General features: G+C 49.4%; 1 protein-coding gene across 1 annotated transcript in view; it reads left to right on the forward strand.

The window, feature by feature from the left end:
- Positions 1 to 12,047, forward strand: part of smpd1 (sphingomyelin phosphodiesterase 1) — a 36,271-nt gene extending 24,224 nt beyond the window's left edge. The window contains 4 exon segments of the mRNA XM_072475928.1: positions 1,390 to 1,561; positions 6,437 to 6,513; positions 10,634 to 10,779; positions 11,583 to 12,047. Of these exon segments, the coding sequence (XP_072332029.1) occupies positions 1,390 to 1,561; positions 6,437 to 6,513; positions 10,634 to 10,779; positions 11,583 to 11,986 (799 nt within the window). The 3' untranslated portion in view covers positions 11,987 to 12,047.
- Positions 12,048 to 12,969: the final 922 nt, after the last annotated feature.

Here is a 12,969-nt window from a genome sequence, read left to right on the forward strand (position 1 = left end):
CACTACAACTAACCCAAAATCCATCATCTTCCTTCAAGGCCCATCGCTGTCCATCAGCCGTTTAACTCACACCGACATCCAGCCTCCATTTCTTCTGCGATAATCTCCAACCTGTTGCAGCCTGTCTCTTTGGTGCTCCTGTCAGGAGCCGATTATCTGAGAGGTAGCATGGATTTGCATTTTTATTGACGCTAAACCTCCGGGGGCTCCTAAAACAGCAAAAAGTATCTGTTGGATAAAGGGACATAACCTTTGCCCATTAAACAACAAGAAAAGAAACATACAGCTCTTAATCAAGCTTAGAATTAGCAGGCAGAAGAGTAAGATGTGCGGTACAGACAGATTCTGGCTCTTGTTGGAACCCCTTCAGACTCTGGCTGAACATTTTCAAATAGCTGCTTTAACTGAGTTGTTTCAGTGTCTTCATTGTCTTCAGGCAAGACTGCTCTGCTTTCAAATATTATTACTCCTTTTTTCCCCCTATCCTAGAGTGAAAGAAAACTGCCTTTATCCAGGGCTAAAAAGCATAATGATTGCCTGATCAACTTTACTTCCAAAAACCGTCGCTCCAAAACAGCTTCTCAAAATGTCTCTGCAATCCTGGGCTCCACCCAGCAATAAGCTCCTCTTCTCCCAAGCAAAAACACAGATTCTCTCTGCAGGCTGCAAAAGCGTATTAACTCCACAGGGACCTCCCCAGGCAAACCACTAAGCATTAGCCTAGACTGATAAACACATTCCGTGGTCATTTTCACCAGCTTTTCCTGGAAGCAAAGCAACATCCTTCTTAAAACCCTGATCACTGCAAACAAACACATTCTAACCTCAGGCCTTTAACCCTTAAATTGGCCCAATATTTAGAAGCCAATATTCCGAAATCGCCACGGGGTGGCAGTCTGTTTTTTGTGTTCAGGTGGGCCAGAACCCATGACATTTGACTCCGAGGTCAGTGAGATACCCAGTGAGGTAGAGATGGGAAAAATAATGTTCAAATACTCTTTCAGCCAATAGACTTGACTGGTCCAGCAAGGATGCAGGTGGTGACTTACACTCTCTGTGCTGGAATGGGGCATTGCTTTCCTTCACTGGGGAAGTCAGGAAAGAAGAACATTGCCATGGAGTAGAGGTTAACCATGCGGCCAGAGTCACAATAAAACCCATCTGTCAAACGTACAGACCTGTAACTATATTGAAACTTTCACAATTGCAGTGCGTAGCTATACAATTTAGATCGTGGTTGGAGCATTGTGGGAGGTGAGGAGTTCAACACTGGGGAAGTGGAGAGTGGAGATGACAGTCTGAATCTGAGGAAGATTGATTTAGAGTAGCAGTGTATTGATGTGCTGACTTACTGCTGTTTGATGAGCCCTGTGTGTTTCTTACCCCCAGGAGGGCAGGATTTTACAGTGTCAAAGTCCAGCCTCGACTCCAACTTGTTTCCCTCAATATGAATTTTTGTTCTCGCGAAAACTTCTGGTTATTGATCAACTCGACGGACCCGGGTGGCCAGTTAGAGTGGCTGATCCAGATCCTGCAGAATGCAGAGAACAATGGAGACAAGGTAATGGGAGTATTCGGGTGGGGGCGAAACTGCTCTGGGGTGTGTTGGGATTACAGGGAGGGCTAGGGTCAGCACGATAGCACAAGTGGTTATGTTATGGGCTTGGGTTTAGAGAACCCTAAAGTGTATCATGGAGTTCACCTGACCCACAACTTTAATAGATTGTGGTATGGGGAGCACAGAGCCCACTCTACAGGTGTGGTACAGCAGAAATGGAAAAGTATTTTTCAAAAGCAAAACAATTTTTTCTATGAACTCAAGTTAACCTTTTTAAAACATACAGTGAACATCTTAGCAACCATCAACTGAAAAACAACCCCCAAAGAATACAACACTAAGTAATGCTTACGCTGTCCTTTTAACATGCAGGAGACTTACAAAAAACATAACCTTTAACAGAAGCACTTCAGGTTAAAGTCACTATTGAGAACATTTATAATTCTGAATTCACCAAATGATCAAGAGATAGTCTTTTCATGGCAGAGAAAACAGCAGTACAGCTGCTTTGTCTGGCTTCAGCTCCAACACTGAAAACGAAACCAAAAAGACACACACACACCGAAGCTTTTCTCAAAGTGAAAGTAAAAAACAGAGCCATAGCTCAGCTCCACCCACACTCTGACATCACTGCTGTAACGAGCAGCCAAACATTTTTTGAAGTGACATTCTCATGACAGTTAGCACTGTTGCTTCACAGCTCCAGGGTCCCAGGTTCGATTCCTGGCTTGGGTCACTGTCTGTGTGGAGTTTGCACGTTCTCTCCGTGTCTGCGTTGGTTTCTTCCGGGTGCTCCGGTTTCCTCCCACAGTCCAAAGACGTGCGTGTTAGGTGAATTGGGCATTCTAAATTCTCCCTCTGTGTACCCGAAAGGTGCCGGAATGTGGACACTGGGGGATTTTCACAGTAACTTCATTGCAGTGTTAATGTAAGCCAACTTGTGACAATAATAAAGATTATATGGCCCAAACCTCCCCCCGCGCCCAAACCTCCCCCCGTGCCCAAACCTCCCCCCGTGCCCAAACCTCCCCCCGTGCCCAAACCTCCCCCCGTGCCCAAACCTCCCCCCGTGCCCGAACCTCCCCCCGTGCCCGAACCTCCCCCCGTGCCCGAACCTCCCCCCGCGCCCGAACCTCCCCCCGCGCCCGAACCTCCCCCCGCGCCCGAACCTCCCCCCGCGCCCGAACCTCCCCCCGCGCCCGAACCTCCCCCCGCGCCCGAACCTCCCCCGCGCCCGAACCTCCCCCCGCGCCCGACCCTCCCCCCGCGCCCGAACCTCCCCCCGCGCCCGAACCTCCCCCCGCGCCCGAACCTCCCCCCGCGCCCGAACCTCCCCCCGCGCCCGAACCTCCCCCCGCGCCCGAACCTCCCGCCGCGCCCGAACCCCCCGCGCGCCCGAACCGCCCCCCGCGCGCCCGAGCCGCCGCCCCCCGCCCGCCCCCCGCGCGCCCGTACCGCCGCCCCCCGCGCGCCCGTACCGCCGCGCCCCGCGCGCCCGTACCGCCGCCCCCCGCGCGCCCGTACCGCCGCGCCCCGCGCGCCCGTACCGCCGCCCCCGCGCGCCCGTACCGCCGCCCCCCCGCGCGCCCGTACCGCCGCCCCCCGCGCGCCCGTACCGCCGCCCCCCGCGCGCCCGTACCGCCGCGCCCGTACCGCCGCCCCCCGCGCGCCCGTACCGCCGGCCCCCGCGCGCCCGTACCGCCGCCCCCCGCGCGCCCGTACCGCCGCCCCCCGCGCGCGGGGGGCGGTTTGGGCACGGGGGGGGGCGGCGGTACGGGCCATATACCTCAGGCCATTGAGTTGGATGATCAGCCTTGATAATGAATTAGCAGCTTCGAAGGACCGAACGCCCTCTTTCTGTTCCTATTTTCTATGTTTCTATTCCCACCGCCAACAGATCAAATCAAAGCTTTCCCACTTTGTGTTGTTAGTAGACTTGGATACATTACATCAGCCTCCTTTTCTAAATAGTTAATATAGATTACAAATTGCTGATCCTTGTGACATCACACAACCTGCTAAAACAATAATGACTCTACTCTGTTCGTTAATGCTCAGTCCAATATATTACCCCCATCTGATGTGAACTCTAATTTTATTCATAATCTCCATCTTATCTCATGCTTTTTGAAAATCCAAATATACTACATCCACTGTTTTCCCCTTATTAACCTTCTTGTTTCACTCTGAAAAACTCCATTGGATTGGTCAAACATGATTTCTCGTTCACCAGGATTTACAAAGTGTCTTTTCGACTTCCTAGACTAAACATTTCCTCTACCGCTGACATCCGCCATCTGGCTTATATTCCCCTTTTCCTCTCTTGCTCCTTTTTTGAATAATGGGATCCAATTGATCCAGAGAATTCTGGAAAATCCAAACCAAAGCATTCACTAGCTCTGTAGCCAGTTATTTTAAAACCCTGTGACATAGATCATTGGCTCAAGATTTAGCCTCATTAATTTCTCCATTACATTACTTTTTAAAAATGTTTCCAATAAACGGCAATTTAGCGTGGCCAGTCCAACTACCCTGCACATCTTTGGCCTGTGGGGGTGAGACCCACACAGACTCGGGGAGAATGTACAAACTCCAGACGGATCAATAACATTACTAACGTCACTTTAGGTTTGGATGTTTGGTTCCCCATTATTTCCAAAATGTGTTTTGTGTTTCAATCATGACACAAAATGTGCTTCTTTCATGTTCCACCCATTTCCAGAGGAGATTTACCAGGATGTTGCCTGGTGTGGAGGGCATTAGCTATGAGGAGAGGTTGAATAAACTTGGTTTGTTCTCACTGGAATGAAGAGGTTGAGGGGCGACCTCTACAAAATTATGAGGGGCATAGACAGAATGGATAGTCAGAGGCTTTTCCCCAGGGTAGAGGGGTCAGTTACCAGGGGGCATAGGTTTAAGGTGAGAGGGGCAAGGTTTAGAGTAGATGTACGAGGCAAGTTTTTTACGCAGAGGGTAGTGGGTGCCTGGAACTCACTACCGGAGGAGGTGGTAGAAGCAGGGACGATAGGGACATTTAAGGGGCATCTTGACAAATATATGAATAGGATGGGAATAGAAGGATACGGACCCAGGAAGTGTAGAAGATTGTAGTTTAGTCGGGCAGTATGGTCGGCACGGGCTTGGAGGGCCGAAGGGCCTGTTCCTGTGCTGTACATTTCTTTGTTCTTTGTAAGAGTTGGATCAGGCAGGTTTTCCACTCCAGTTTTAACGGCAGGGGCACGGCAATTTGAATTAAACAGAGAATTCAATTCTCCCCTGGGGTTTTGGCTGGCCCTAATGGTCATTATATTATTGTTTGTTCTGATTCTCGTGATAATTCCTCTTTGTACATTTACACTGTGTAACTTTTAGTTCTGTTAATTGTTGCTCTGCACCTTCCTTGCTGCTCGTCTCAATCCGAGTTGTGGTGTGAGGATCGGATGACACTTTGCAAGAGCCTGTGTGAACAGCTGCTTATTCAACACTGTGGTTTCTCACTGACATCTCCGAGTGCGCACCAGTCACTGACGCGTGACTCCACTGCGGGTACATACATTTATATCGCACCTCATTGTCTCCCTCAAAACCTCTCTCACACAACAGTGAGCTGAGAAATACAGTGTGTATCCAGTGCACCGGGAGGGAGGTGTCTTGCCTGTAAGGAATTCGGTGCCAAGTACAATTTATGTTCTGAGGAGAGGGTGAGCAGCAATACGACACTTGTCTGGTCTTCGATCTGTAATTTTAAAATTTAATAATCTTTATTGTCACAAGTAGGCTTACATTAAAGCTGCAATGAAGTTACTGTGAAAATCCCCTCGTCGCCACATTCCAGCGCCTGTTCTGGTCACAGAGGGAGAATTCAGAATGGCCAAATCACCTAACACCACGTCTTTCAGGACTTGTGGGAGGAAACCGGAGCACCCAGAGGAAACCCACGCAGACACGGGGAGAACGTGCAGACTCCGCACAGACAGTGACCCAAGCCGGGAATCGAACCCGGGACCCTGGTGCTGTGAAGCCACAGTGCTAACCACTGTGCTACTGTGCCGCCATTACATGGGATGTGGGCGTCACTGGCAAGGCCAACATTTATTGTCCATCCCAATTGCCCTGGAGAAGGTGGTGGTGAGCGCAGTCCCTGTGATGTAGGTACACCCGCTGTGCTGTTCGGGAGGGAGTTCCAGAAGAGGTTGCAGCTAAATTTATACAGAAGCGATGTCTCTGCACAGTTCAACACTTGACTATCTCACAGGCACAGCCCCACCCCCAAGCTGCTGTGATTCTGTGGCCATTGCATTGAGTGAGAGCAATGTTTCTCCCACTCACCCTGCTGGCCCTCAGCTCAGAGTTTCCATTCTGGATCAGGTAAAAGTTGTCGTTAGGAGTTGGGCAGAATCATCAGAGCTCAGAATCCTGGCACAATCTCTCATTCTCACCATCTCCCCATATACCTCAATCCTACTATTTACTATGCTCAATAGGCCAGCATTTGTTGCCCTATTTCAGAGGGTATTTAAGCATCTTCATATCTATCAGTTCCACCTTCTCCCCACATCTCTTACTCCCGTTCTCTCCAGAAACTGACCTGATTCTTGCCGAACCCCATCCCTTCTCCATTTGCGTCCCTCTTCCAGGGAACTGATATTACAACTTGACTCTCTTTTGGATGGAAAAGATCTCCCCTCGACTTCACTCCTTACCCTGGTTCTGCATTTAAACCCTTTGTGGCCCCTGTGAGTTTCAGTATTGAACACTTGCTCCTGGGCCCCGTTTTCTGTTCCTGGCCAGGAACTGAAGGTGTCTGTTATTGGGGCCCTGTTCACTGTAACACACTTGGTCTCGCCTACATTTTAAACAAATTGTTTTTCCCTTGAGGTTCACATAATCGGTCACATTCCACCAGGTGTCTGCATGAAGGTTTGGAGCTGGAACTATTACCGAATTGTTAACAGGTAGGTGGGACAGAGAGAGAGTTTTCTCAGTAAACATTGTAGAGAATGTTTTGCTTACATTGCCACACTTCCTTAACCCACTCGCTGCCTCCCTCAGACTGTTACCCCTCTCCTATACCCCTTCCCCAGTCTGTGAACCCTCTCCTGTACTGCGCCCCACCCAGCCTGTTAACACACTCCTGTTCCCACCCTCAGTCTGTTAGCACACTCCTGTTCCTGGGCAGCACGGTAGCACAAGTGGATAGCACTGTTGCCTCACAGCGCCAGGGTCCCAGGTTCCCTGCTGGGTCACTGTCTGTGCAGAGTCTGCACGTTCTCCCCATGTCTGCGTGGGTTTCCTCCGGGTGCTCCGGTTTCCAACCATCCGATCAAAAATCGTTTCTGATAATTGAACTTCCACTTCATCTTCACTCTTTGATTTCTCCTTTTGTCTGAACCTGTGACTTTGCAACCTTGTTACTACACAATCCGGAAAAATCCCAGGATATTCGTCCTTCAACACTTCAGTTGTCTGATTTTCCACTGGCGTATCAACCACAGTAGGCATCACTCCCACCTGCGATCCAGCTATGTCATTACCCAAGATAAACTGTATTCCTGGGCAAGATAGTTTTATCTATTATTCGTACTACTATTTCACTATTTTTCACTGGACTTTCCAAACTTACCTTCTATAATGGAACACTACTCCTCTCACCCTGAATTCCACATATTACCACCTTTTCTGGCAGTATTCTTCCCAAACTACATAACTCCTCATCTCTTACCATTAAAGATTGACTAGCTCCTGTATCACTTAAAATTGTGACTTCTTTACCTGTTCCTCCTGGTACACATGAGTAAACTTTACCCACACAAGTAAATTCTTTAAAGAGATCTGGAACCTTCTTATCAATCACCTCTTGATCATGCTGTACAATATTTTGCACCTTCTTCGCTTCATTTGGGCTTTCCTTTACCACTTTAACAAACCCCACTGTCTTATCCTGTTTTACCACATCAGTCTTCCCAGTGCTTTTCTTCAACCACCAACACTGTGACTTTACATGGCCTAGTTTATTACAGTGAAAACATTTGACATTTTCATTTCTTTTCCACCGTCCTGGATTTCTTTTTTAATCTGAGGTACACTCTCCTTATTATCTCCCGTCAGATCACCTTTACCTTTACCACTTGAGTATTTCTCATGTCCCCAGTTTCTATCCCTCACCGGCTGAAACTGATGTCGGAAACCAAGCTTTTAAAGAGATCTAGGAGTACAGGTCCACAGGTCATTGAAAGGGGCAACACAGGTGGAGAAGGTAGTCAAGAAGGCATACGGCATGCTTGCCTTCATTGGCCGGGGCATTGAGTATCAGAATTGGCAAGTCATGTTGCAGCTGTATAGAACCTTAGTTAGGCCACACTTGGAGTATAGTGTTCAATTCTGGTCGCCACACTACCAGAAGGATGTGGAGGCTTTAGAGAGGGTGCAGAAGAGATTTACCAGAATGTTGCCTGGTATGGAGGGCATTAGCTATGAGGAGCGGTTGAATAAACTCGGTTTGTTCTCACTGGAACGACGGAGGTTGAGGGGAGACCTGATAGAGGTATACAAAATTATGAGGGGCATAGACAGAGTGGATAGTCAGAGGCTTTTCCCCAGGGTAGAGGGGTCAATTACTAGGGGGCATAGGTTTAAGGTGAGAGGGGCAAGGTTTAGAGTAGATGTACGAGGCAAGTTTTTTACGCAGAGGGTAGTGGGTGCCTGGAACTCGCTACCGGAGGAGGTAGTGGAAGCAGGGACGATAGGGACATTTAAGGGGCATCTTGACAAATACATGAATAGGATGGGAATAGAGGGATACGGACCCAGGAAGTGTAGAAGATTGTAGTTTAGTCGGGCAGCATGGTCGGCATGGGCTTGGAGGGCCGAAGGGCCTGTTCCTGTGCTGTACATTTCTTTGTTCTTGTTTGTTCTTTGAACCAATTCATAATCATCTGCCATTTCTGCTGCTAATCTCGCAGTTTTAACCCTCTGTTCTTCCACATGAGTTCTCATTACATCAGGAATTGAATTTTTAAACTCTTACAAAAGTATAATTTCTCTGAGAGCTTCATATGTTTGGTCTATTTTCAAAGCCCTTATCCACCTATCAAAATTGCTCTGTAATTTCAAACTCCATGTATGTTTGACCAAATTCTTTCCTTAAATTTCTAAACCTTTGTCTGTAGGCTTCAGGCACTAGCTCATATGCACCTAAGATGGATTTTTTCACCTCCTTATGCGTCCCAGATACCTCCTCCTTTTGCGATGCAAACATTTCACTAGCCCTACCTACCAGCTTTGTTTGAATCAGTAATACCTACATGTCCTGTGGCCATTGCATTTGTTTAGCTACCTTCTCAATTGAAATGAAAAAGGCTTCTACCTCCTTCTCGTCGAACCTTGGCAATGCTTGGACATATTTAAATAGATCCCCACCAAGCATTTGACTATGACGCTCTTTCTCACTATCCTCATCACTATCCTCCAACTGTACGTTTCCCTATACATCTGCCAATTTTAACTGATTGTCCTGTTTCATAGCCATTTTCTGAAGTTCAATCTCTCTCTTTTTCCGTTTCCTCTCTATCTCTTTCCTTTTGTTCTGCTAGGGCTATTCTTTCTCTGTTTCTTTCTTCTCTCTCCTTTTCTTTTTCCCTGATCTGTATCTCCCTTTCTCTTTTTCTCATCGCATATTCAAGCTGCTTTAATTCTTTTTTCATGTTCAAGTTGCTTAATCTGCAACTGGATCTTTGCCATATCTAATGAGTCAAACTGTATCTCAGGCAACTTCTCGCATTTTGTTAGATAATGTTAACTGCAATGTTTTTGTCAAATCTAACAGTCTGCTTTTAGTCTCTGTCCGTAAAGTACTGCGTGTGACCGTCTCCACCCCCAAAAACTTCAGAGCCTCTGAAAGAGCCATTGTCCACAACACACTCCCCACTTAAACTAGAATACCACACCTGAAAAGCAACCACAATATGCTCACCCCTCACTGTCTTTAAGTTCACTAAGCCAATCCAATAGATAGACTTTTACCCCAGACAAGCCTCCAATTTGTTATGGGCCAGGGATTAGAGAACCCCAAAGTGTATCATGGAGTTCACCTGACCCACAACTTTTAATAGATTGTGGTATGGGGAGCACAAGGACACTCTGCAGGTGTGGCACAGCAGAAATGGAAAAGTATTTTTTAAAGCAAAGCAATGTTTATTCTATGAACTGAAGTTAACCTTTTTAAAACAAACAGTGAACATCTTAGCAACCATCAATTCAGATATAACCTCCAAAGAATTCAACACTAAGTAATCCTTAAGATTTCCTTTTAACATCCATAAGACTTAAAAAAAAAAACTTTAAAACACAAAGATCAGGTTTAAATTCACTATTGAGAGCAGTTTTTAGTTTTAAATCACCAAAGGATCGATTTACAGTCTTTAGAATACAGAGAGAGAGACTCATACACCTTCTGGCTGTGACTGCAGCTATCCTGCTCTGAAAACGAAACTAAAATACACCCTGCAGCAAACAGCCTAAAACGAAAGTAAGAAGCTGACAGACAGCCCAGCTCCATCCACTCTCTGACATTGCTGATAAGCACCCATTTCTTAAAGGTACATTTCTTAAACACCCATTTCTTAAAGGTACTGTCACATGACAACCCTCTCCTGTTCCACCCTCAGACTATTAACCCCCTCCTGTCTCCCTCAGTCTGTTAACCCTCTCCTATCACCCTCTCCTGTCTCATTCAGTCTGTTAACCCTCTCCTGTCTTCCTCAGTCCGTTAACCCTCTCCTGTTCCCTCCCTCAGTCTATTACCCCTTTCCTGTCTCCCTCAGTCTGTCAACCCTCTCCTGTCTCCCTCAGTCTGTTAACCCTCTCCTGTCTCCCTCAGTCTGTTAACCCCCTCCTGTCTCCCTCAGACTGTTAACCCTCTCCTGTCTCCCTCAGTCTGATAACCCCTTCCTGTCTCCCTCAGTCTGTTAACCCTCTCCTGTCTCCCTCAGTCTGTTAACCCTCTCCTGTCTCCCTCAGTCTGTTAAATACTCCCCTGTCTCCCTCAGTCTGTTAACCCTCTCTTTGCTGTCCCAGGTATGAGGGGACTATTGCTGCGCAGTTTTTTGGCCACACCCATGTGGATGAGTTTGAGGTTTTCTACGATGAGGAGACTCTGACCCGTGCTGTGTCTGTGGCGTTTATTGCCCCGAGTGTTACCACTTACATCGACCTGAACCCAGGTATGAGGGGGAACTGTACCCAGTCTGGGAGGGGTAATGGCAGAGAAACAGTAGCTGGGGGGTGAGGGTGGCATTCAGCCTCGGGGTGGGGGCTGGATATCCCGGTTTGTTAGGAGAACGCTCATCCTGCTCCAACGTCATTGGGACGGTCTGAGCTGGTATCTGGCCTGGACCCGTCTGGGAGTCAATCTCACATCAAGGTGATTGCCTCTCATCAGTAACTGTAACAATGGCCGGTTGGCCTCTGAAGGACATTGGGAAACAATCTGATGCTTTTACAACAATCCAGCGGCGCAGTGGTTAGCACTGCTGCCTCCCAGCTTCAGGGTCCCAGGTTCGATTCCCCGCTGGGTCACTGTCTGTGCGGAGTCTGCACGTTCTCCCCCGTGTCTGCGTGGGTTTCCTCCGGGTGCTCCGGTTTCCTCCCACAGTCCAAAGATGTGCAGGTTAGGTGGATTGGCCATGATAAATTGCCCTTAGTGTCCAAAAGGTTAGGTGGGGTTACGGGGATAGGGTGGAGGCGTGGGCTTACGTGAGGTACTCTTTCCAAGGGTCAGTGCAGACTCAATGGGCCGAATGGCCACCTTCGGCACTGTAAATTCTATGATAACTTTCACTGAATTCAGATTTTTAGAATTGAACTCAAATTCTTCAAGTTTGAATGGTGTTCCCTGGATTGCAATTGCAGTAACCACGTGACTATATTTGTCTGACTGCTGGTGTATTCTTTTAATAAAACACCGTTTTTCACAGGATTTCGGATTTATCATATTGACGGCGATTTAAAACACCGTTTTTCACAGGATTTCGGATTTATCATATTGACGGCGATTATCCTCAGAGCTCACACTTGGTGCTTGACCATGAGACATACATCCTGAATCTGACCGAGGCCAATGAGACTCTGAATCCCAAGTGGGTCCGCCTGTACGGGCTCAGGGAGGCCTACGGGATGGAGACTGTGTCTCCTGTCGACATGGACAATCTCATCAGCCGCTTCCTGCGTGATGATCGCCTCTTCCAGAGGTATTGGTTCCTGTACCACAAGGGTCACACAGCACAGGTGTGTGAGGAAGCCTGCAAGTCAGCCACCATCTGCGCCCTGCGCACAGGCCGAGCAGACGATCCTGCCCTGTGCAAGAACCTTCACAAGGAGATGACATTCCGGGAAATGCAGAGCTTTTGGAGGGGGCGGAGAATGTGCTAAAATCATTCCAGGAACCAACCCACCCCCAAAACCAACCCCCCTCCCACTCCCCCAAACCAAACCCCCCCCCCCCTCAACTCCCCCCAAACCAACCCCCCCCACTCCCCCAAACCAACCCCCCACCCACTCCCCCAAACCAAACCCCCCCGCACTCACTCCAAGCCAACCCCCCCCAGCTCCCCCAAACCAACCCCCCCCACTCCCCCAAACCAACCCCCCCCACTCCCCCAAACCACCCCCCACTCCCCCAAACCAACCCTCCCGCCCCACTCCCCCAAACCAACCCCTCCCACTCCCCCAAACCAAACCCCCCCCAACTCCCCCAAACCAACCCCCCCCCCACTCCCCCCAAACCAACCCCCCCCCCACTCCCCCCAAACCAACCCCCCCCACTCCCCCAAACCAAACCCACCCACTCCCCAAACCAACCCACCCCCACTCCCCCAAACCAAACCCCCCCACTTCCCCAAACCAACCCCCCCCAACACCCCCAAACCAACCCACCCCCACTCCCCCAAACCAAACCCCCCCACTCCCCCAAACCAACCCCCCCACTCTCCCAAACCACCCCACCACACTCCCCAAACCAAACACCCCCACTCCCCCAAACCAAACCCACCCCCACTCCCCCAAACCAAACCCTCCCCACTCCCCCAAACCAAACCCCCCCACACTCCCCCAAACCAAACCCCCCCACACTCCCCCAAACCAACCCCCCCCACTCCCCCAAACCAACCCCACCCCACTCCCCCAAACCAAACCCCCCACTCCCCCAAACCAAACCCCCCCCAAACCAAAACCCCCCCACTCCCCCAAACCAAACTCCCCCCCACTCCCCCAAACCAAACTCCCCCCCCACTCCCCCAAACCAAACTCCCCCCCACTCCCCCAAACCAAACTCCCCCCCCACTCCCCCAAACCAAACCCCCCCCCACTCCCCCAAACCAAACCCCCCCCACTCCCCCAAACCAAACCCCCCCCAC

Source organism: Scyliorhinus torazame, chromosome 15, assembly GCF_047496885.1.
Source record: "Scyliorhinus torazame isolate Kashiwa2021f chromosome 15, sScyTor2.1, whole genome shotgun sequence".
In the NCBI taxonomy this organism is placed as follows: Eukaryota; Metazoa; Chordata; class Chondrichthyes; order Carcharhiniformes; family Scyliorhinidae; genus Scyliorhinus; species Scyliorhinus torazame.